Consider the following 26,154-nt stretch of genomic DNA (forward strand, 5'->3'; position numbering starts at 1 on the left):
AAACTAAATACGCTGATATCAAGTCGGCTACGCAATTTTGCGCACGCCCTGATAAACCGGCTATGTGTGCGCTTAGTACTTGCTAATTGATGATTGATAACACATTTTATCCCACCACAAATGGAGTGCAAAATACCGTATTCCCTCGAAATCTATAAAATGCCAGCGACAGCGAGCCGAGTCAACAAAGCCAGAGAGAACATCGTGTCGAACACACTTGTAAACAGAGAGATATAAACAAACAGAAAATGGGTTGCAAAGCTTGTGAGACCAGTGAGTACATACATACATACATATAAATTAACTATGTCGGATAAGTATTACAATAAACATAACGGTATCGTCCCCCACAGACTGCCAGTGCTCGGCCAGCAAGTGCGGCGACAGCTGCCCCTGCAGCCAGCAATGCAAATGCGCCTGCAAGAACGGACCCAAGGACAAGTGCTGCTCCAACAAAAATTGATAACCGATTATAAATAAATATTTTATATAGACATAAACATAATATTATGTACATATCTACCAATACTGATTCATCGATGCACACCAATTGACTACCGACAATAAAAAAGACTATCTAAATTTTAATTTGTTTGTTTTAGCACTTTTTTGGGCATTTTTAGCGAAAGAAGAGATGTTTTCAAATTACAACTCAGTACAACTAAACACTTCGACAATTTTAAGGTCTTCTCATATACATTATCAATATATATCTGTTATCTTGAATGTCACCTACCAGTTTCGTTCATTTATACAGTTATAATTCATTATGTTTTATCAAAGTTCGATTCAAGTCTCTTAGACATCCAACTAAATTCATTCAAGAACCGAAAATACATTAAACGAAAACACTCTTGCATTATGTTAAAAATCAAATCTTTATTGGCCATTTTGACAAGAATAGTTCTTTAGTTCTTTCAATTCGTATATTGCTTACACTTAAAAAAATAACTCCATTTTTATCAATAAATGTGCACATTTTCAAAAATATTTCCCAATTTCAGAGTGACTGTTGTGTGGTGTATGTCTGTGTGTGTGTGTGTGTATTTCTGGGAATGCGTGCGCGAGTTGTAATTTATATTTAAACATTTAATTGAAATTGAAAACTTTACGTTCAACACGAACACACATAAAGAGTTTGTCGTTGCTCAATTCAAATTTGCTTTAGCAGCTGCACAAAAATGTGTAATTAACTTCGTTGGTTTTTAAATCTTTGTATATATATATATATATATATATATGTATATATATGTATATATATTTTCGTTTGTTTGTATATATATAGTGTGTATATATTTATTGATTAAGTTGGATTACTTAGAAAGTATTATAAAATTCTTACAGTTTCACATTAAAAGCTTAATTGTTTACACAAAAAAATAGTATTTATTTCGTATATCATTTTCATCCTTATCGTCCCGTCTACGTTTCATCTGTTTATCGTTTCTCATGCTTTTGTGTCCTTGGCTTGGGCGACAGAAGCAACAGTTTATATATTTTTATTATTTTTTATTTTTTTTTTTATTTTTTTTTTTTTAACGCATTTTTAATGCAATGCACACTTTGTCCTTAACGAAAATCATATCAAATATAGTACATAAATGAAATTTGTTTGCATTTGCAGCATGGAAGCCAATGAAAAAGGATTTATACATAAAGCAATTCATATATAGACATATGTGTAGATATATATGCATGCATATACAGATATTAATAATACGTACGTACGTAATGTATAACGTATAACTAAAATGAGCACAATTGAGGTACATTTGTGTCCCAACTAAATAACTTAAACGTATACAAAATAAACGATTTAAAATTATAATAAAACTCACAAATTTAGATTCAACAAATATACGTAGTTACAAAAGGAAACTAACTAAATTCACGTGCTCTTCACGTCACGCAATCCATTAAAATTAATTCATTTTCATTACAGACATTTGAAAAAAATTGACAAAGTCGTGTCTAAAGCACCCACACACGCACACACTTGCAAATCGTGTACATGAAATGCATATACATATTTAAGCGCAATTTTAAATCTTAATATCTGGGTATACCGTGTGCGTATGTGTGTGTGGGTTGTGTGTGTGTATGTGTGTTGAAGTGCCGCAATTTGCATGCATTGCTCTTGTCGTTTAGTTGATTCGTTTTTTGGCGTTTCACAAATGCTGTAAGAATAAATAAAATCATTTTTAATAATTGAAAAACAAACAGTTAGCATAAACACTTAACCACATTTAACATTTAGATGAAATTCCATTTCAAAATTTACATTCCTTTTTTTTTTCTTGATTCTTGTAAAGTATAATTTTTTTATACGTACAACTAGATAAACATACATATAAATATATTTTGACTATGTGTAAATTCGTATACAATCCGCTCCTCAGTTCAAACTCAATTTCTGACCTAGTCTATCAGAGGGCCAATACATATAGCCGACTACTGAAACCAGCTTTTTATTTGCGTCACTCCAAATAGATATTTGTATATATATATATTTTTTTATTTTTATTTTTTTTTTTTCATTTTTTTTTTTTTAATACATTCAACAATATAAATTCGAATAGACGATAAACATTTGATAAAATTGTCGAATAAAATTTTTATAAAACACTTTCCATTCACTTAAGCTGTTGACTATTAATATCATCTATCGTTTCGAGTGTATTTGTGTTGGTGTGCTTGTATATAATACGCTTATAAAGGTAACTTCAAGTGTTTCTACGCATTGGAGATCACAACCACAAATTCTTCTCCTTATTTTATTGTGTATTTACGGGCTACCGTAATATATGTATATATATGTGTGTATGTGTGTATAAATATAACGACAAATAAATGATATACATACCAAAAATAAAACACATGCCACAATGTTGCATTCCAAATATGTTCAATTTACATTTGGATTTAAACAGTTTGATAAGTTAAAGTCGATGTGCCCGATTTTGTGTGAATTGTAGGATATATTGGTTGATTGATTACAGTAAACATCTAATGGACGTCGTTAATAGCGGCAATTCTCGAAAACACTTATAGGATTCACTTGTTTGCGTGATTTCATTAAACATTTCTTTTTTTTTTTTACATACATTCTATATATTTAATTTGCAAATATATATATATATATATATATAAATATTTCGTATGCTTTGAATAGGTTTATAGTTTATACACATCAAAATTCTGCATCGTATCAAAGTCCGTCATGGGAAAATCACTACCACTAAAATTGAATGAAATAGAAAAATAGAAAATCAAAATTAATAAAACAAATAAATCGATGCAAGGAAAGAAGCAGTCGCATGAGTTAGGCAAAAAAAAAAAATGTATTTATAAGTATGCGTGAATCATGTGAATGAATCAGAAAATGATATTAGAATAATGTATTTAGTGAATAAGAATAAAGAAATGTGACAAAAGGTGTATGATTAAACAGTTTCGAATCTACAGAAATGGAGCCCCCCGCCTACATCTAAGGCAATCGATTCTCGTGCTACCAATTTAGTAACATTAACAACAATAACATCAAGTTTCATCAAGTGATGGTAACAACAATTACGAACAAACATAATAAAGAGGCATATCAAATGGAAAAATATACATGCAATCAACTTGTTTATTGTTTATATATATAGTTAGAGAGAGAGAGAGAGAGAGAGAGAGAGAGAGAGAGAGAGGTGTGGTATGTAAATCCAAAGAAGCCTCAAAAAGCAGTTGCTTGCAATTGTTGTCTATTATTGTATTCATTGCAGTGGATGTTCTTTTGGCATTTACAAATGCATGATGGTGCTATTCTGTAAGCTGCGATTATATCAAAAGTTAGAATTTAGTTACATTAGATATCAATTTAGTAGTATATATAGAATTGTATATTGGATATATATGGCTGCTGACTGAAAAGCTTAATAAGATGGCAATACTTTGAAGTACAATTAGGGCAAACAAAACCATTTTTTTTTTCCGTTTGTATATGTGATTTTAGATTCGAGCGCCCTATGCTTGAGAGTTAGTAAAAGGGCAGGGACAGCGGGCATTTCAAATGAATGTGACAATTTGGCGAATGTTGCAAGTTGCATGTGGCAAGTGGCAAGTAGCAAGTGGCGAGTGACGAGTGGGCGTGCAGTGATGAATGGATTTAATTTATTGTTTATACACTTTTGAGCGACCAGAATGGACAGAACCGTAAACATACAACAAACAAACGAATGATGAGAATTTGAATCGAACTGTTGGACTGATTTGTTTATCTCGTTTTGCTAGGTGATATTAATGCGATTGCGATTGCGATTGGTACATAAATATATTGATAGATATGTAGGTATCAAACAATACCTTTCGGTAAGAAGCACCACCCAAACTAGCCTGCGATTCGAATTTACGTTATGATCTTAGTATTGCACCGTTTGATTATAGGGCGATGGCACGGCATATGTTGATTTGGTAGCCATCATCCACTGCGCTTCTTGCCCATTGGCGCACACATTGTATATGGTGTGACTTATCTGATCCAGTATGGGATCGTCTGGCGCTGTATTGTTGACATAATTCTCGAGCGCCTGCGCCACAGTGCTATCATCTGAATCAGAATCATCCTTGTAATAGGATGTGGTTGCGACGCTCGATGGATTACAGGACATGCCACTACGCGGAGAATAACTGGATAGGCACGGCACCACAACACCGAGTGTTTGCACAACAAATCAAAAACGCATAAAAGTAGAAAATGAAAATAAACAAAGAGTAGAGTAAGTAAGATAGTATTTAACCACACTGAGTTGCACAATTCTTTTTCACTTTATTGTTAATATAATTAAAATAATCAAAATATTAAAATATCTTAAATAAATATACCAAAAAAAAAACATAAACAATAAACGCCCGCGATCAGTTTTCTAATTCAGTGGACTTGTTAAATAGTTTTGATATCGCTTTATTTTGTTTATATTTCCCCTCTCAATTTCAAAGTATTGCAATCTAATTAAACTCTTGGAAATAGGTAGAGGCTAAATAAAATAAATTAGGAATTAAAATGCAGTTGGGACTGCAAAGAAACTAAAGCCCGATTTGCGGGGTTTGCTTTGAATTTGGGTTAGGGTGCACTACCCAGAATAAATAGAAGTAAGAAACAAAACAATATATTAAAAAAAATATATAAATAAATAAATATAAAAAAAAATTGTAAATAAACAATACAAAAAGTCAGCCAAAGAGACGCTAGATGTTAGAATGAGAGCGACCATGCAAAACTTACTTTCCCATAGACATGCTATCCTGGGGCGGTGACTGCATTGGGTGATGGGGCGTGCCACTGATGGAGCCCGTATCCCCACTGGTACGCACCTGCACGCGTATCGTGCTGGGAACATATCCATCGACGCGGGGCGTTGGTTCTGTGCAGATTAAAAAGAGGTGTCAATTGTTAATGTGTGTGAGTGCTTCGAAGGATACCCAAGTTGATTTGTTTGACATCACACTTGGCATTACAAATTTAGAAAGAAGTAAACAAACTAATTAACACATCTTGTTATGAAACATTCTCAATGATCGTCTATTGTCAAACAATATCAACTCTTTAGGCATTCCTTTAATAAACAATTTAATTGGAATTTTCTTGGCCTGCAGCCGTACCAGCGCGCTGTGTATAAAAGTCGCCAAAAGCGAGATCGCGATCCAATGGTTGCACATTGACGTCGGTCGGGTGCAGGCAACGCAGCATATCCAGATCGCGTATACGATCAGCCAAATTGAGTATTTGGAAATCCCGTGCAGTCCATGGCGAAAGCATTGTCACCGATCCACAAGCGTTCACATAGGCAATGGTAACACCACCTAACCAAACGACATGAATATACAAATCTATTAAGAAAGCATTCTTAACCAACTAAATTGAATATACGAACCCAATTCACTATCGGAGAAACGCAACAGAAATGTGCCAATACCAGTAACGGCGCGCAAGAGATCGTCGTGTGCCTTGGCCTTGTTGATGAAGCCCGTAATGCGGCCGGCTTTCCACATGGATAACAAGTGGTCTTTGGTCAGCTTCATTATGGCAAAGAACCATTCCCAGAAAGTGAAAGTACGATCCGGCAGTGGCTCCTTACAAAATTGATTCCATGAAATATACTCATTGCGCTCGCCGGCAATATTATCACGCTGCAGCTTCTCGACTGAGTAGATAAAGATATGAATGTATTATTAAGTGAAAGTATGAAAAGTTGACTTTCGTTTAACCTACATAAAAACTCCAAGTTCTCCGCTGTCAGGGCGCGCTGTGTGCAGGAGCCGAATTTGGTGTTGAGTGCGACTGACAACTGACGCCAAGTGACGCGATCTGTGACCACGAACGGATCACGCACAATATCTGCGAATGCATTGTCCCAAGTAATGGTGGCCCACGATTGCGGCTCCTGGTTGCCATGAACAATAACCACCACCGGCAGCGACAGTGTCCAGACGCGAATCTGATAATCATTCACTGTTGTGGTCGCATAGAAGAACAATGCAAACTTTTCATCCATGACGCTTTCGGTGCCCTTCTTCTCGGCGCGCTTAATTTTCTTGAGCTGCATGTTTCTGAAGCTCGCGGAGAATACATGACTGCTCTGCTGATACTCCATGGTGCTGGAGCAGTTTTGAATCTCGCCCGACGACTGTCCAGCGAGGCTGCCATTGGTCACATCCATATGTGTGCCGCGCGTCACAAAGCGCTGTGCCTGCAACTCTGCAAAGGTAAAGCGCAAACAATTGCGTTAATTGAGATGTGATTGCAGGGAAAGAAATCCACTTACCAGACATTATAATACACTCGACTGTGGGCGGATTCATGTGTATTCCCAGCTGGGATCCAAGCAACCAACGCACTGAGGCCGCAAAGCGTGTGTTTGTCTTCATTACCTGCGGCGGCTGTTTGTCCACAATGAAAGCGGAGCACACTAGATTCTTTTGTGCCACCTGCACCTGTTCGAGCAGACAGTTCAGATCGGGATCATCGTTTACGATGCGCACCAGAAGCGTCTCCTTGACAGCCGTCAGCAAATGGGTGACAAAAGATTCCAGCAGCTCAAAGCACCGCTGTATATCATCCAGCATATTCTCACTAAACTGTGCTCCGTTCCCGGCTAGAGCCTGTTGGCGCCGCCAGTTCTTAAGCTCCGTTATGACCATATCCTGCAGTTGATCGTAGAACATAAAGCTGCGTCGCAGCCTGGCCACCAGGGCGGCCTTGTCCTCAATCAAACTCTTGAACAGACGTTCCGCATCGGGCGAATTGGGTGCGTTTAGCATATAGCGATAGTTCTGCACCAAGACTTTCAGACTCTCGGAGCATGTGGTGAATTCGTTGAAGCTTTGGAATATCTGATTATGTACTTCATACAACTCCATTTTAGCTGGGCCCACTCTGCCGGGCGCAGCGGTCTCGGCCATATTATGCATTATTCCAGCTGGCATGCCACCAGCCACTGGGGATACTCCGGTACCGGCAACTCCTAGCAAGTCACTAGCATCGACATAGCCAGTGTTCATACCAACGGCTGCGGCAACTGCGGCATTGTTCATGTTATATGTGTTCAGCGGCATCGATTGGCCTGCGCTGGCAACGGCGACACTCTTCTCGGCTGCTAACTGCAGTTCCTTCTGCACTCCGCTGCGCAGATGCGTATATAGCTCAAGGGCCGGGGTGCGTTGGATCAGCGCACAGAGCTCAACCAGACGATACTTCAGCACCTGATCGCTGGCGCGTGTTGATAAAAGTTTCTGCTGCAGATCCTCAATGAACTTGACAGCAACGTGTTCCAATTGATTTGTCGAATTGGGAGTTATCTGTTCAGACCTGTTGGGCAACACAGAGATGGAAAGAAATTATAAAGTGATTATTACAAAAGAATACAAAACTTTGTTAAATATAAAATTCCGAAGAATTCATTTGCTTTAAATATATATTATACTTTTTCGAGAGCAGCACCCGATTTTGATTAACATTTAATCGAAATATTGCCCATGAATAGAAATACCTTCAATGTAGAATATAGAAAGACGCTTATGAATAAATATTTACAGCCCATACCCCTGTCCAGCATTGTAGTTTAGTCTGAATACCTTGGTATCACTCACAGATTCGGCAAAGAATCGCCACTCTGAGAACACTCGGGACAACTACTCACATTATTCTGTCTTCGATCCAGGGTGCCAAGCAGAGGCGCAGGTCGTACAGACCCTTCTTATTGTAGTAAGCCGCCATGCGCTGCTCGCAGTCGGCATGGCTCGAGATGCGCTTCCACAGACTCATGCTGCTCATATGGTTTATTGGTTTGGATGAATATGGATGGGATGTTAGCGAGAGCGAAGCAGCTGTTACATGTGCTGCAACCAGGATGCAATGACAGGGTTACGGCTGACACTATATGCTTTTGAGGCCAGAGTGTTGGATTTTCTGTTTATACAGAAATGTTATATATTTTGTTATGCTTGCTTGTGTTTGCTTCAATTGTTTGTTATTCGCTTCTTATGATTTGATTTGATCGATTTGTCATGCAATTTAATTTGGTAACTGTTTAATGCATTTTTGTGAGGCTCTCTGGCTGCTTGGTGGTGGCGGCGGCGATGACCTGGCCAAGGTCCAGCTGCTGGCTTCCACAAGCGAATCGGAAGTTGGATTCGTCCATAAAATTCACACACACGGAATGTTTGGTATGAATGGTAATGGATCGATAAAAAAAACTATAAATAAAATATACATATAAGCATATAAGTGGCAAGGATAACATGAGAGGCAGGATATTAAATGTACGTTTCTATGTATGTATGTGTGTGTGTGTGTATGGAGGTGTGTGCGTGAGTGTGTGAATATGTATGTTGCATGTGCAGAGCGCCTTTATCAAAATTCATTTGCACTAATCCAATTTATTTATGAGAAGCATTTGCAATCAAAAGTTTTGTGAATGCACAGCAATGCCAAAACCAAAGCTAATCAATGCCAAAACTCAATCTCTTAAGTAAGCTTATGAGATTTCCAGGGAAAACACAAGTGTATGTTTCACAATTCCTTGAATTCAGTTTCGTTCTCTACTATTGTTCAAGGTATTTAAGCCCTTTCTCTGGATTTACCTCTGTTATTATTTTACTATTATTTACTAAAAACAGATTTGCTCAGTTGAAATTAATATATAAATTAGCTTTCGTTATTTATACTCTACGCTGCAACCCGATTTGCCAACGTCAGAACTTTCAACATTCCCCATGGCTCACATTTCAAAGTCCAAATGGAATTTATGTTTCAGCATTCCATCCTTTGAATATGCAACAAGGCAGTCAGCTTATATAAAAATGTGGGCAGAGCGGGATGTTTTCCAAACAAGGGAAACAAAGCTCCATTGCTGACGCACTTTGCGTCCAACTATAACAGAGCTCGCCACAAGAAGCGCCATTGGATGTCTGTGTGAGTGTATGTCTGTGGTTGTTACGTGTGTTGTGGTGCAGAGCTTATGGCACAGAGGAGATAGAATAGAGCCATGAGCTAACAAAACACAACTTTAATTACCATAACAAAAATAATGGCGAAAGGCAAACAATGCGACAACAGCTCGCACAACAGTGAGAAAATAAACAAAACGCAGCCAGAATGGAGGCAAATATCTGACGCACCCCTATGGAAAGGTGCACAGTGTTGGACACTGGGACGACTGGACAGGTGTAACAATTAATTGCGCGCCTTTTAGCAAGATCATTTGCGTTCAGTGGCGCACAGTTCATGCTCGTTGCGTCGTGTGGGGGACACACGAAAACGTGATCGCCCGAGAAACAAACAGCAGACGAGAACAACAACAAACACAACGAGCCCCCGGTAACCCGAAGTCCCCAGCAGAAGAACGACTCAGGCCCAGACATTTGTTTGCCTTTGTGGTCGATACGCTAATTTTCGTAGTTCTCTAGAAAAAAAGGGACAACAACGTGAGCACAGCGCACGTAGCAAATATGAATGGCCCGAGAAATGGCCAAACAAGCCAAACCAGTCAGACGAGGCTCGGAAAGAGAGCAGTCCGCAGCAGTAACAAAAATTAGATAGGAATCAAACTCCACACACACACACATACATACACATACATACACATACATACACAAACGCACGCCGAGAAAACAAACACACGCACACACAATCAAATACGGCAGGCTGTAGAGATGGAAGCGACTGAAGAGACGTGACACGATGTGAAGAGTATTCTTGCTTAGGATCTGGTTTGATATCAAAACAGGTAACTCTAGTCCAAGTTTAATTGATTATATAATCAGGTACTATAACATTCTGCATTTCATGAATTTCTGTGATCTTTTCTCAATCATAGACATCAACAATCCGAAATTCCACATCACGAATACTCGCTCTCTCATCTCTATGCAACCAAAAGGGACAACAGCAACAGCGATATAAAAACAGGTCATGCCCGTGTCGTGTGTGTTACCTGCTGCACAAGTCTGGCTCTGGTCGACTATCAAAACCGATCGGATGTGCGGCTGACTAGAGAGTCGAAAGCCCGCGGCGACTCCGCTTAGGTAGCCAAACAATATTGTGCAGGTTTATCTACGATTCATGACGTTTTTTTTCCTACTCGTTGGTTTACTTTCTGCCGCTGCTGGCGTTCTACCGACTGGTTAGTAGTTCAAGGCTGCTGCTTCAGCTGCTGCTGCTCCACACAATGCAAATGCGACTTAAGTGGAAATTATTGCTGATGTTTTTGTTGTTATTAATACAAATATTGCGTTGGTATTTGTTACGGCTTGGAGTATATTTCTAACAAAATGGCTGCAAATGGCGACCTTGAACACTTTCTGCTATGCAAATCGTGGTATAAATATTATGTACATACACATTTACAAGTATATATTCCTTGGAGGCAACCAACAGCCCGGCCGCCCAGCCACCCACCGGGAGGGAGCAAGGGAGCAACAGCGTCGTATTCCTTTCATTGTTTATTTGTTTGTTTGTTTTATTTACTTATTGTCGGTCTGTTATGATGCGAAATACACCTGCGTCACCTGAGATAAGCAATGTCCCAGCTGACATGTTTATAAATAACGATACAGCACAGGACGCCAGAGTATTAATAGGAATTAAATGTATATCTATGAAATATGTGAGTGTGAGTATGGAATGGCAACAAGTCTGAATACATACATAAATATGTATATACTTATATATTGTGAATTATTTTCAAACAAGGGAAATGTGCTAGCAATTTAAGCCAGAAAATAAACGAAAGCCCGTTGAGGAAACTTTAGCCTTGCTCTTATAACTCTATAGCTGATGTAATTGAAGTAACTTGCATTAAATTTTAAATGCTCTAAAAATAAAGAAATATTCTTGAATTGCAAATCACTCAATATTACGCCTTCTTGTACACTTCCGATAAGAATACAACAAGCAGAACAAAAAAAAAATAAGTAAGAGGTGGATTATAAAAATGAATCAATTTACGAGGAAGACGGTGACAATTTGATAAAGACCTCGACAGCTGACTGGGCCAAGCAAAATACTTATCAGTTAAATTGGCAAAAGTTCAGACACGATCTCAATATTCTGGCTGCTCTTTGGGCAGTATACTAAACATATGCTTATTTTTGGACGTTTCCCATGAATTTCATATTTTGCTTGGAAGTTGGCAAAATCAGACCATTGTCTAAAACGTATAATTAACACAAGCAATAGCCTGGCTACGCATAATAATTAAATATGCATAGTAATATTCATTATGTATGGATATTTTTGTTGTTCTGTTTGGCATCCTTGGATAGAGCACATTTTAGCACTCGACCTACAAATATGTGAAGAGCAAGCGAAGCGTGCGACTTCAAAAGCCAAAATATAGAAAGCTATGCCGCCTTTTGTTGTTTACCTGCCATAAAATATGAAATAAAATACAGCTGAACGAAATCCAGCAACAAAGTTGCCAAATATATAGTCTGGTTAGATACTGTGGCATAATATATTGACGATGAAGCGACGCCAATAAAATTGAATACAAAATAACAGATCCGAGCGCAACGCATCAAAAATACTCTAGAGGCACTTAAATAATTAAATTATAATATGAAATAAGCTAACGGAATAAACCACGCAGCAGATTTGATAAAATATCTCTGTTAACATACATTAACTCATTTAATACAATGTACATGTAAATGTTAATAACAGAAAATGTTAAAGGCAATCGTATCAAATCTGTTACAGCTGTTAAGTGCTTAACATAACAAGCTAATGTTAACAGCAATGAATCTTATCGTTTCAATTTACTTGACCTTTTACTGACTAAGCGGTTAATTAGCCACAGTCGCAGCAAAATTATCAAATATTCCAAATGCCCATTGGGAAGGGTATACGAATTCGATATCTGGTAGCATTAGGGCGACGATGACTTCGAAACTGGTGGATAGCAATATTTTATAAATCGATAGAACATATGTATTTTGTTTTTCATCTTTGTGTTTGTATATGTCCGAACAAGAGGCGGTACGAGGCGTGACAGTGCATTGTATTTGTTTGTATTTAGCCCCAACTGCAGCACAGCGCAGTTGGTTAGGGGCGATAATATTTATAAAGCAATACGTTCATAAAGCGACCGACCGTCCGCTGTGCATACGTAAATATTGAACAACCAATTCAATCTGAAATATTTAACGCCTCCAATCGAAACGAAGCGAAACGAAACGAATCAATTTAAAACGTTGTCGTCAATGGGTTAAAAACGTGTCTACACTCTGGTTTGCATGCAAAGCAACGAATTCATAAATTCGAATCAGTTTCTCAACAAGAGAGAAACTGGTATCTTTAGATGCGCATTTACGTGTGTATTTCAAAGCAGTTCCAACGAATTACCCTCACTCTTGCACAGATTTACATAAGTAAATTAGAAAATTCTAATGGTCGAGGCGCCGATTAAAAATCAATATAAAATGCCAAAATAAAGAAAAAAAACATATTTCGCTATATTTACATTTGTATGTATATATTCCATATAGTACATCTAGCTAGACCTTGGCCGACACGAAAACTTTTGCGAAAATTCATTTTCCGCACAATATACTTTGTTCTGGAATTTATAATATAATGAAAAACTTATTTAAACAAACTTGATATGCAATTTTCCGGGAAGCCAGTCCAACCCTATTTAGTGTAAGCCTTCAAAATCAAATGCGACATATTACTGTAGTCATTCAGGTTGACTAGATAGATAACACAGAACTTTTTATAGGGATTTTTATTACTTCTTTGTTTTTTTCTATGAAATTGATAAAGAAACAAACCGCGTTCGCCTAGTCCCCTTAAATTTATCAAGCTATTTGCACGCGGCGCTGACATCTCATCAGAATATGTACTTTAAATTGGGATGTTCCTAGAATACATTCAAAATGGAAAATGGAAAAGTTTTTGGGAAGCGTTTATAATTGCGATAAACTTACAGCAACAATATAAGCCAAACGCGATACGCATATGACGTATGCATGCTAATAATATACATACATACATATATGAATATATCAGGTTATTGATAAGACTCACATGTGGAAGCGAAAAGAATTAATGGCAAACACGAGCGGACCCTTGGGTATATTTCAGTTGCTCCAATTTTTCCCCATTTTTAGCAGCGAGAAATAAAAATATATCTGCATGTCGAAAATAACTTAAACTAAATTTACTTTGTAGTCAATGAACATGTTGTAAATACACATTATTGTATGTTTGTATAAATGTCTATCAGCGTGCGGAAGTCTTAGCCGCATCTAACCTTAACCTTACTCTCCATCTCGTTTTATCTGCTATTGAGTTTTCTTTCTATTCAAACGCCGCACGTTAAACAACCTTGAAAATAATAACTTTTGCAGAGCAAGAAAACTGGCGCAAAGCTCAACCTTGAATGCACGAGCAATGAAAGTAGTTGTTGCTATTGCTGCTGCTGCTGTCGCTGTCGCTGTTTCTGTTTCTGTTGCTGTTACAGTGAAAACTGCGAAACTGGTTTAGCGACTTTTGATTTTCATGCTCGCAACACAATTGACGTCGTTGGCGATCTGTGGAAAGCCCAGCGTGTAATTTGAATAGCATTCAATTAAAAATTGCTGACCACAACGTAAACAATTAATGCACTCATACATATGCGCATCCAAATTTACGTATCAACAAATATATTTGAAATTTGTATGCAGCTGTCGCTGTATCTATCTCTAGGCAACAAACAAACAGGAAAAGAGAAGAAATTGTCGAGCGCTACGAGTGGCAAGAGGTGACTTTAATGCACTTTTAGATTATGAATAATTGTTTGCCAAAGCCCAATGAGAGTTAGCTGAACACTTCAGCTGATAAGGCAATGATATCCACAACAAATACAAACGTTGCGTAAGCAAAAGGTGCAGAACATGGGGGAAAATTCATTTGTTGTGGAGCTCTGAAAGCAAAATACCGCACTAATATGTGCATAATAATGAGAATCATTCAAAGGAATTAAAAGCTGAAATTGGTAATTGAAACATGTTTTATGAGTTATATAATAGTCATATTCCTAATCTATTCATTTACTGATTGGTCTAATTTAATTACATTCATTTCGCAGTACTTCTTAATTCTTTTATTCTGATTCACAACTTAAATTGTAAAAAGTACCGCAAGTTCGCGTTAGATAAACAAATTGCAATCTCCGAATAATACCCAAATACACATGCGGACTCTTCGCTTTTGCTGTGGGGTTAGCTAAGCAAACAGATTCGTTTGCTAAACAAATAAAGCGACGACGACGGACACGACGCTGCTATAAGGCGAAAGATAAACAAATTTTCAGATATAAGGAGATATAGATGTGTGTGTGTGTATATATATATATATATGTATATATATACTCCAACGATTCCGTGCATAATAAATAACTAGACATATGGACAGGAATATTTTGTTTTTATTTTTTATTGTTTTTTTGTAGACAAGCAAATTAGTCGATGCCAGCTAATTGCTGCTAAAAATGGCCAAAAAGATGCAGCTCAAGCATATTACAATTTAAATTACATATTTACTCAAAAGTAGACTAATTAAGGACATTGTAAATATATATCAATTAGCAAGTACGAGTGCGCTATACAAAAAATACTTTTAATCTTAATTCGATATATGAAATATATTTATGCATATATATTAGATCGGGTTGTTCATATATGCATCTATATATGTGTAAATAAATAGTCACATACGAGCAATATATTCAGCAAGTTGTTCTGTGTTGTTGTTGCCCTTTGATTTTTTGCTGCTTCGACATTTGTTTCATTTCTTTCCTGTCTGCCTGCAAATCATATTGAGTTTTTTTTTTTTCTATACACAATCACAGATAAGGCATTGAAAATATTCCGAGAAATATACACCAAATATAGAGTTTTGTATAATTTTTTTTTATGTGGAGCTCTGCCAAAGAATGTAAAAAATAGAATCATGATAACAGAACAAACGCATATTATTAACAGCGGATTAAAATTTGCTTCGAATAACTTCTGCTAATGCACCTAATTACTGGCATTAATACTTGTTAAACTAATATTTAATGTCTAGAAAACCTGTATACATAGCCTGTATACAAGTCAGTATGACTTTCAAGCACATAAATGCACGAAGTGTTTATTGAGAGTATATAATACTTCGGTGAAGGTTAGAAAAACTTTTTCTTACGTTTTCATTTTTTATAAGCAATACACACACTAATATATATGCATACATACATCTATAAAAGCCCCACACATATGTTTATTCTGTGCCGTTTTTGTGCTATTTGTTACTGCGCTCATAAAAGTTTAATAAGCGCTTTTGCTTGTGGAAGTACATTTCTGTGTCCGTGTATGTGGAAGAGAGTAAAGGAGAGAAAAAAACAGAGAGTAAGGGAGAACGAGAAAGAGCGAGAGAGAGAGAGAGAGAGACAGAGTGAATACGTGCGCTTTTGCTTTGGATGTTTGCTGCCAACATCAAATGTCAAACCCACCCACCAGATATTTGATGGGGCTTATATTGAATAATCAATTATCGCCATTGTTGTTGTGGCTGTTCAACTGTCGTTTCATACACTCTTGACATTCCTAGCCACTGTGCAATAAATAAGACATTCGCAAACAAAAACGTACATAAGCTAAGTATTGATACTTCAATTTGTAAACTCAATACACAATACCAAATGCCAATACATACATATATACAAAAGTACATGCATACATACATACACGTATGGCATGTACTATTAAAGAATTGCGCTCTAGTGTTTTATCAGCCTGACAGCCCGCACACGCACATGCACTCACACTTACCCACACAGTCGAACATCTGGCAACAGCTTTTTCAAGTGTTTATATTTTCTGCACAATTTTACAGAGAAACAACAATAACAACAGCAGCCGACACAACACTGATTGATTAAAGTTCACCTACGCACACACATGCTCAGGTACACACAGACACTTGATAAGCGTTCTCTCAACCGCTCTACACATATTGCGTTGCATTTAGTTTTTAAAAAGGTGTAATAATTACTGTGCGGCTTAGCGACAGCGAGAGAGACAGAGAGTGATAGAGAGAGAGAGAGAGAGAGATGGAGAAAGCGAGAGCGCTTTTGGCTTGACTAACTTTATCGTAGCTTATCTGTCAGAAGGCATCGATAGACGCGATTACAACCGCAGCAGAATCAGTGCTCGCAGCGTTAGTGGACAGCGGCGTTATTGACACAGCGACGACGACGACGCCGGCGACGAGAAAAGTAATTTGTCCAAAATGGTAAATGGCAGCCCACGGCCAGTGTGAGCATGTGCGTGTTGTGAGTGTGTGCCTGTGTGCGCAACACATTGAACGAAAGAACGAACCAAACCAGAAGAACAGAGCAACAGAAGAAGATAAAGTGTTGAGCGGGCAGAACGAGCAGAACTGCGCGACGCGACACGAAACGACGTCGACGTCGCTGTCGCTGTCGCAGGCGCTGTCTCGGTAAGAAAGCAAGAGTAGCAAATGTGATTGTGAGAGCGAGAAAGGGATGGGAGCTAATATATTCGCTGCTATTGCACTCGAAAATTCTTTTGCTTTTGTTTTTATGATTTTTCCAAGAATTAACAGCGAAAGACGATGGCCGCAGCGGCTGCGACTGCAACGGCAGCGGCGGCGACGACGACGACATGCACAGCCAGCAAGAAAAACAATAAGAAACAGGAGCGCAACAAGAAACAACAACAACATAGCGTATAATAATGTCTGCCCAAGTGGCAACACATGATTTTGCATGGTCAGGCACACAGACTGCACACACGTGTGGAAATACATACATATGCACTTATGCATATGTACACGCACACATACTTCCATATTTTATAAATACTAAAAAAAACGAATTTAAAATTAAATAAGAGTCAAAAAATAGAATTATAAACAATCGTGGAAGAAATATTTTTATTTTCCTAGAATTATCCACAAAAATCCTCCTGCAACGAGGAGATAAGTGAGTGCAGCAGCAGCAGAGGCAGCGGCAGCGGCTTATAGCCCGCCCACGCACAGCCCCCGCCGACAGCATTTGCTTGTTGCTTTTATGCACAGAACACGGAGCAGTGAACGTGCCCGTGTTTAGCTCTTTTCTCTATATTCTATTTACCTTTAATACACAAACAGCTCAGAAGGTGTAAACACGTACGAAGAATGTATGTGTGTGCATATGTTGGTATTGGTAGCGAGGGCCCCAACACACACACTCGCGTACACTAGTGCAGAACAGCAGAGCACACACACACAAACACTCACTCACGAGCAGACCTTTTCTTCTTCTGTTTCTTGCTTTTAATATTTTGATATGTATTTGCCGTTTTATTTTTAAATCGTACACACTCGCACACACTTACACAAATAAACGCGCCACACAACTACACGAACACTATCACAGGAACTCCACTCAACGAAAATACTGTGTTTGTAGTTTGGTGCCAGAGCGCTCAATAAATTGCGAATTGAGCTTGAAACGATTCTGGTATTTTTTAAACAATATAAATTGTAAAATATAATTAATTTGTATTACTTTAGCAAAACCCGCGAGGGCACACCACCAACGCGATTGGACGCACGAACATTAATGTAGGGCCGACCTGTTAACATCCGTATCCAACCGCTTTACTCAAAATGGCACTGCAAACGTAGAGCACAGTTGCGTGGCCAGACAGTTCGAATTCTGTTTACAGTTCAAAACTAACAAATGATTATATATTTGAATTTAAAAGGCCCGATTGGAATTATTAATGAATGATTCATACATTACATTAAACAACACAAAAATGATTTGCTAGCTTCGTACTTTTATAAATTTACATAACATATTGCTAATTCAAAGCTAATTCTGGGATTTCCCTGCTAAGACTAAATTATCATACGTTACAGATAACATCTTCAGTTCTAATACTTTTAGCTATTATGTCTTCACAATGTATACATTTACATACATACGAAAGTTTTTGATTAGCGTTATCAGATATTCCTTAAGTACGCTATATTATTTATCACTATCATTATACCATTATACTACTACCATTATACTATTGTTTATGATATTTTGTAGTAGAAAACCATTTATTAATGTTGAATTACATGAAACTATACGCAAGTAAATTGATTTTTCGCAATTTAAAATTGCAGAAAGGCTTAAATGACTGTATGGCAACTCTGTTCACCTGTTGTTCGCCAGCAGTCCGCCCACAAGGGAGCGGCCATGACTACAATAAATCAATAGTGGTCTTATTTTACACTTGCACTTGCCACCTTCATCAATTCTCGACACTCACCTGTTTCTAAGTAGAAGTCATCGATAGTTTTAATTATTTATGTACTTGTGCATATAATGGACACTTTTCATACAAACTTGGTTAAACCGAAGCAAAGAAGTAAATAAGCACTAGTGCTTAAAAGCACATACTCTACATATAGCACGTGAACTATTTAGGAACGTTTAACAAAAAATGACTTGTCTTTAAATAAAACAAATCAAATAAATAAGCAATTTGTTTTTGCGCACTATTTTTGCACAACTGAACGCGACTAGAGATGGCAAATGAAGCCAAATGTTGAAGACAAAACGATATCGAACTGAAACGCTATCGTCGGCGTTGCCACATCAAAAGCGAGTTGAGAAACAATGCGCTCATTTTAAATATTTGACAAACTTTATTGAAATTATCTTTAATTTATTTTTGCTAATAAAAAACACACTCACATGTAACATATTAAAGTATTGATTTCATGGCTAAACATTTAGAAATGTATACCAAATTTTTTTTACAATATTTTCACAGCTTTAACCATGCACTAGCAAATTCTAACGTACATTCGACACTTGAAAAAATAGAAACAAGCGAATACAATTAGTTTAATAGCTATAGAGTTGTATATATGAAAAAGTTATTGTCCAAGTTGTAAGTACAAATAAAGCATCAAAATCAATGCAATAGTAGCCTTAATTTGAAACTTTATACAGACAGGTTGTGATTTTATTGTGTTTTGTTTACTTTCAGCTTAAAGAAAATAATCGTTTACAGTGAATAACATAAGTAAGCGCTTGTGTATTCATCATAACTCTTCCACAGTTAACAACTAAAAATATCAATCAAATGTAACAATGTTGATGCTGCATGAGAAAATCAATCCATGCTATCCGAACATTTAACTTAATAACGAAAGCAGTGCGTTTGTCTATCTCTTTCCTTATCTGTGTACATCTGTTTATATACATATATATATAATTATATATACATGTATGTGTATCAATGAGTATACGTGTTTGTGTGTGTGTGTGTGTGTATGTGTATGTGTATGTAGGGCAACTGCTAGTTCTCAGCCCGACCACGCTTTAAGTGGGACAGTTCGATAAGCCAAGCCTTGATCAGATCGTACGTGGAGAAGCTAATGCCAACGGCAATGGGACCCTTGATCCAGTTCATACTCAGGCCCTTGTAGAAGCCGTTTTTGATGCCCTCCTCCCTGTGTAGCGGAAACGATGCTCAAATATTAGAATATGGATTACAATCAATGTTTTATTGCAAGCATTACCTGTATATTGTAACAAGCGTCGCCAGTATCGTTGGAGAAGACTGCGGCGCATTGATGTTCACCCGGGTTGTCTGCATACGCCGGCGCACAATGTCCAGCGGATAGCTAGCCGTTTGACCAGCTACACCGGCCGCTGCACCAAATGCCAGCGAAACAAAAGCATTCGGGTTTGTATTGCCAACGATTTCTATAAAGAGAGGGATAGCTTTACAGTGGAATGACGGAAGAGTGCCTGGATTTACCATGATATTCGCGTTTGAGCGTTTCGTAGGTGAAGAAGGAGGTGCCCGCATAGGGTATAACACCCAAGACTGTGGCCCAATAGCCACGGAACAGGGTACGCGGACCCTCCTCCACCCAGATCCTGGCAAACACCTGACGCAGAGTGCGATAGCCAGTGTATCTGTCCGTGACAGCCATGCGAGCGCGAGCCAAGTCCAAAGGATAGGTCAACGATTGTGAGGTTATGCCCGCCAGCGAGCCGGCGATAAAACGGCGTCCCTTAGTGCTAATGAACGAATATGAATACTGAATAACTTGATTTCGCATCATTAAGGCATCCTAATTGCAATGCCTACTTACCTGGCGCCATTCTGATCCACATGCAGGACGCGTCGCCATTGCTCGTGGGATGTGAACTGGATGGCTGCGTAGGGCACAATGCGCGCCATCGTCGCCGAGTTGCCGCGCCACAGGGCGAGCATGCCCTCCCTGGTGTATGTCTGCTCCAGATAGTTGAGCGAGGCCCTGAACGAAAATGACACATCTTTGCGTATCTGGAAATTGATTTTCGTGCGGTCCAGCGGAGCGATTGTGGTCTTGGCCAACGCACCGGCTGCAGCGCCCGCTATCAGACTGACGAGCACCTGGTCCACTTTGTTGCGCACTAAAACGGGACGTTCAAAGGGATACATTAATCTTTAGGGGGTCAATGTCCGCCAGTCTAGCAGATCTATTATTGTATACACAATCAATTTAATTTTCCAAGTTATATTTAATATCGCCTATGTACGCGGTATCTGCTAGTCTATCAGCTTTTATATTATATACACCATCAATTTAACATTCCAAGTATTTAATTCATTTTATACATTTAAAATTTATAGAATATCTGCATTTGATCAATCAATTTTACGAAATTTACAAAACACTACTGAAACTATATGTCAAATCGTACTCAATAAATTTTAATCTATGTTTAAATGCGAATGAAATGAACATAACTAGTTATACAGTCTACCTATTGAAAATTAGTCAAAAGGACATACAGACAATATATGTACGTATTTATAATATATTTGATAAGAATTACAACTGCATTGGTTGGACAAGTGAAATCGATACAGTCTGATTGATTTGTTTTTCTTTGTTTCCTTGGATTGATTGACCGAAGAGATAGCTGGACATGATATGGTTTACTATAAATATTTTAAGATCTTTAATCATACAATTGGCTTATAAATATATTCTTCAAATAATGATCCTATCATTGGCAATTGATAGATATTGACTTAGTTGATAGAGCTGAAGAGAGATGACATATTCTGTATTGGTCTTGCTCAGATTATCCATTCTATAAATGATCGAGAAATATGTTACTTGCTGGCAATCGATAAATATCGATATCATAAATCGTTGCCTATCTAAGGCTAATTAGGTAAAATCAACTGGGTTGACCTACTATTTGAGGACATTGCATCCTGATCAGCGGAGGGGGTCAGCATTTGAGTTCTCGCTGCGCTGCTGTGGCCATCCTCATCCTCTGCCGGGGAAGGTGTGTCGTCCGCTGTGGCCGCATTGCTGGCCGAGCCGCCAGCTACTGTGTTGGATAATTGACTACCTGACGATGTGATGGACATGGCAATGTTGGGCTTCTCTATAAGGCGGCTCATGGCAGACTGCAATGGGAGAGAGATAATACAAATTGCAGCTTTAATTATAATTGAAATTCTAATTATAATTCCTGGCTATATGCCTAAGCACTGATACACACCGACAGATCCCACAATCGCTCATCAAAGTCGCGAGCGTATTATGATTGAGTTTAAGCTCTTATCAGCTTAATGCGCACTGATAAGACAAGGCTAGGGAATAATTCGCAAGGCTTAGAGATGTCATAGAACGAGATACCTCATGATTGTTTCATAACGCAACAAACGTATGTATTTTGCATATTTATATTTTGGCATTGTTTCAAGAAAACCAAAAACAATTCAGATTTATGCAATCAAGGGTGACCAAGCTAAAATCTGTTGTTAAAAATTTCAATTGTTCTTTCCTTAAACAGCTACCGTGTGAAGAGAGTTTGTTGATTAGCCGTACCGATAAGATTGTAACGCGTTGAACGTTTACCTTTGAGGCCAAGACCATTTGATATACAAAGGTTGTATATGTATTCAAGTTCTTGATACGGGGATATACGGAAAATAAAACAATAACTATTGTTTATATAAATACCATTAGAAGCTCGTATTTCCAATATATTTATACTCTTCGTGATATTCGTTCAACTGTTTAACTGTGTCATATTCCATGAGAAATCTAAGACACTCTAGATAAGAGCATGGAAAACTGTTTATTACTGAAAAAATGTAAACAAGCTAGCAATAGCAACAAATTATCACCAAAAATTAATTATAACTAGCCCATGTGCTGGCACACACCTCCCAAACAACTATTATATATAGATGGATTCACACCCTCACACACACACACACACATACGTACTCATATTTAGGCATATTTTTTTAATATGTCTATGTGAATATATATATATATTTATAGAGCAGCCCGGTGCGATTGGTTTCCACAAGTGATTCGTTTCACCTTGAACAAGTTTTAGCATTAGGCACAAACGAGCGAAGCTCATGATAAAAACATATATGTATGTACACTCATGGTCAAATTAATAGGTGTGAAATTTTTTTTTTTTTAAATGAGAATAACGTCTATATTTTTTCATGTAACTAAAAAATTTAATTTATATTAAAAAATAGACACATTATAGAATAACAACAACAAAAAACAAGTTTAAAAAATAATAATTTTTAGCATAATTTTGGCATACTTCACAAAAAACTCAAATTTTTGCTGGCCAGGTTAATAGGTGTACCCAGCAAATTAAAAAAAAAAAGTTAAAAATTCTGAAATATTGTAGAATATTTAGAATATATTTGGATAAGTATGGTTAATACCCTGTATATCCGCTTTTATTCGCAATGACTTTGCTGATTCTTTGGGGCATAGACGATATTAACCTTCTACACCTTTCCACAGGAATGGTGCTCCATTCCTCCTGAGTATTTTCCAATAATTGGGTGTAATTGAAGCAGGTAGTCTTGAAAATTAGCCTTTTCAAGTGTCCCCAAAGGTTCTCAGTTGGATTGAGATCTGGAGACTGACTTGGCCACTCATAAACTTCAATTATATTTTCATGAAACCAATCCTTAACTACTGGAGAGTCCTATTTAGAATCGTTATCCTGTTGGAATTTCTATTTTAGAGGTATGTTGTCGTGGGCATATGGTAGCATAAAACACTACTCAATAGTTCCTTTTACAGAAATCTGTTTATTATGAAAATGGTCGATGGTGCATTTCAAAACCATGCCATGAAAAGCAGTCTCAAACCATTATGCCACCTCCTCCGTGCTTAACCGCCTTTTTTTTGTATATCTAGGATCCAATTCTTTGCCTTTAGGTCTTCGAACATTTATATTTGAGTCATTCTCAAAGAAATTTTTGTTTGTTTCATCACTCCAGAGAATGTTCCTCCATTTACGCTCTCCCTCTAAACCACACCAGGCCTTGTGAGTTTGAGCAAAATTAAGCCTCATCCGAATATTTGATTTACGCAATAGAGAAACCCTGCGAGCAACTCTCCCAGGTAGATTCGAGCTTAATAGAAGTCGACGAATAGTTCGTGCCGATACAACATTGCTCATTTCGATGGCAATCGCTCTCGAAGACTTAAAAGGATCCCTTTTAGCCAAGGTGACTATCCGGGAATCCTCTCTTACGGTGGTTTCCTCCGGGCACCCGGCTTCTTTTTATCTTTTTTTGGTTTTAGAGCATTTGTAACGAAGTTTTCCGATCGTCCCATTAGTGAGGCAATGCATTTATAAGTTTTACCCTTTTCACGAAGCTTGAGAACAAGATTTCTCTCTTCAGCACTGCAGTGAACTCCACGACCCATCTAATTTTATTTAAATGTTGCAAATGAAAATTTTGATGCTTCAATCAAATTATATTCAATAAAAATACTACCTTTGCTTACTCAAAAATTCTTTAATATTTTAATAATTTTTTGTTAAGTTAAACACACCTATTAATGTGTCCAGGTCAATTTTGAGGTAGAGAATGTATAACAGCCAAAACTTTTTAGCGAGTAAATTTTTTTGGAAGATTTACCTATTTCCTTTTCAAATAGTGTGGCCATACCTAACAAAAAAAATTTCGTGCTGATAGATGTTGTCAAACCGTAATTATTCTAAAATATGCTAGAATCTTTGGGTCACACCTATTAATTTGACCATGACTGTATATATCTCTTATGATAAGATACAGCTGGGCACACAGCAGCTGGCTGAGAGATAAAATTAAGACGGCTATTCAGTGCATAAAAGAAAAGAACAAATGAAACAGACTCTGCTCTAAGCTTCAACTGCGATTTAGTTGAGCTTCTCGAATGTTGTGGTTGGCTCAAAAGTGGTTTTGTTTTACCATATTATATTACAATTACTGAAGAATTAAGTCTGTTTGAGTGTTACTGAGGAAATAATTGAGACAACTGCCATATAAAGCTCTTTGAATTTCCGTATTAAAATAATTTGTTTTAATATATATAGAAATTGTTTATATATATTATATATTTAATTTATTACTGAAAATCCAGGTTTAAAATTATTTTGATTTCTTTGGGTCTATTTTTGGCAGTCATTGAAAATATTATTTTTAGATCTATTTTCTAAAATATAATTACTGGAATTTCTATCAGAGCCTATTAGATCATTTACCTACAGCCGCAGGCAAATCAATTGCGTACCACTGTGAATGGGATGCTGGGGATAGTTGGGTCGTTCGGTTAGGGAGGTGAGATTTTGCACGGAGCCGGCAAAGCGAATGTACATAAACAAGTTCGTTAAACGTCATTTGTTGTTTGCCATTGAGTCAAGGCTAAGTGATTTACATATATAACTGCATATATATGAACATATAAACATATATATATTTGCATGCGTAATTGAGTGTAGTTATAAATAGAATCACTCATATTAGATTTGACGCTCGACCCGTCTAATAGGAAGCATGCGGCAATAACAGCTTTAGTTCTGATTGGAATGAACTTTGCACTTGGTTAAATTTTTATGGGAAACGTATACTGGACCTATGTAAATGCCTACGACATTAAAATATATATAAAGAACTAAATAAATTTTAATTTTCACTTCCTTGCATTTCGTTTACATTCTCAAGCAATTCGAGTTAAGGCGATTCTGATTGGAGTTAGCTGATCAGACAATGGGCACAGTAAACAGCTGTTGCTTAATTGTATTTCACTTTCAGCTCACTTGTTTCCTCTGTTATGAACAACTGTGTGGCAGCCCCCATACCCTCCACATCACCACACACATTCCAACAGAACTACATTTTATACGTTTTCTGTTTTGATTTGTATGCGTTTATTTATCACTCATTTTACTGCCCACTTATGCACACACTTATACACAGACACATAATCATATTATATAATTAGCCAAATTTAGAGATTTAAAATGTGCTGCCAAGACAACGACGATAACGCACCTTTGTTTTTGTTGTTAACAAAGATTTTTTGCGTATTCTTTTTTGACATGCATCAACAGCAACAACGCGATGTCGTACTGCAATGGCACGTTCATGCACTCACTAGCTGTAGCTAAGAATTCGAGGCGCTACACTCATTTATTTTGATTTAATTCACAACACGTAATTTGTATTATTTAATACATAATAAGAATTCGCAGAGCGGCTTCGCCTTTCTGTCTTTTCTGACCATTCGACAAAAACATCGAGAAC

The 26,154-nt window shown here is 37.4% G+C and overlaps 3 protein-coding genes and 1 long non-coding RNA gene across 14 annotated transcripts; 2 read left to right on the top strand and 2 right to left on the bottom strand.

Annotated features, from left to right (window-relative positions):
* Positions 1-175: 175 nt before the first annotated feature.
* On the top strand, positions 176-2,178 carry LOC108615540 (metallothionein-4). The gene is made up of 2 exons (XM_089462576.1): positions 176-273; positions 354-2,178. The coding sequence occupies exons 1-2, from the start codon at positions 249-251 to the stop codon at positions 461-463; spliced, it is 135 nt and encodes a 44-aa protein (XP_089318702.1). The 5' UTR covers positions 176-248; the 3' UTR covers positions 464-2,178.
* Stat92E (Signal transducer and transcription activator Stat92E) lies at positions 860-19,119 on the bottom strand. Of its 6 annotated transcripts, none has more exons than XM_089462568.1 (10): positions 18,838-19,119; positions 8,181-8,736; positions 6,807-7,849; positions 6,254-6,739; positions 5,916-6,185; positions 5,644-5,844; positions 5,267-5,405; positions 4,348-4,671; positions 2,864-3,238; positions 860-2,177 (listed from the first exon to the last, which is right to left on the bottom strand). In XM_089462568.1, the coding sequence occupies exons 2-8, from the start codon at positions 8,312-8,314 to the stop codon at positions 4,404-4,406; spliced, it is 2,541 nt and encodes an 846-aa protein (XP_089318694.1). In that variant the 5' UTR covers positions 8,315-8,736; positions 18,838-19,119; the 3' UTR covers positions 860-2,177; positions 2,864-3,238; positions 4,348-4,403. The 6 variants fall into 6 exon arrangements, with proteins under 6 accessions (XP_089318694.1, XP_089318693.1, XP_089318697.1 ...); XM_089462567.1 differs by lacking the exon at positions 18,838-19,119 and adding an exon at positions 17,664-18,148; XM_089462571.1 differs by lacking the exon at positions 8,181-8,736.
* On the top strand, positions 15,264-20,260 carry LOC149270616 (uncharacterized). Of its 4 annotated transcripts, none has more exons than XR_016268617.1 (3): positions 15,264-15,691; positions 16,403-16,475; positions 16,538-20,260. It is a non-coding gene; the product is annotated as an uncharacterized LOC149270616 (long non-coding RNA). The 4 variants fall into 4 exon arrangements; XR_016268616.1 differs by lacking the exon at positions 15,264-15,691 and adding an exon at positions 15,746-16,154; XR_016268614.1 differs by having other exon boundaries at positions 16,403-20,260.
* Positions 19,506-26,148, bottom strand: DPCoAC (dephosphocoenzyme A carrier). Of its 3 annotated transcripts, none has more exons than XM_018010009.2 (6): positions 25,903-26,148; positions 21,780-21,996; positions 20,681-20,984; positions 20,341-20,606; positions 20,099-20,285; positions 19,506-20,029 (listed from the first exon to the last, which is right to left on the bottom strand). In XM_018010009.2, the coding sequence occupies exons 2-6, from the start codon at positions 21,988-21,990 to the stop codon at positions 19,876-19,878; spliced, it is 1,122 nt and encodes a 373-aa protein (XP_017865498.1). In that variant the 5' UTR covers positions 21,991-21,996; positions 25,903-26,148; the 3' UTR covers positions 19,506-19,875. The 3 variants fall into 3 exon arrangements, with proteins under 3 accessions (XP_017865498.1, XP_089318700.1, XP_089318699.1); XM_089462574.1 differs by lacking the exon at positions 25,903-26,148 and adding an exon at positions 24,422-24,637; XM_089462573.1 differs by lacking the exon at positions 25,903-26,148 and adding an exon at positions 22,092-22,374.
* Positions 26,149-26,154: the final 6 nt, after the last annotated feature.

The sequence above is a fragment of the Drosophila arizonae genome, chromosome 2 (genome assembly GCF_054131065.1).
Source record: "Drosophila arizonae isolate 15081-1271.41 chromosome 2, UAZ_ARI_1.0, whole genome shotgun sequence".
NCBI lineage: Eukaryota > Metazoa > Arthropoda > Insecta > Diptera > Drosophilidae > Drosophila > Drosophila arizonae.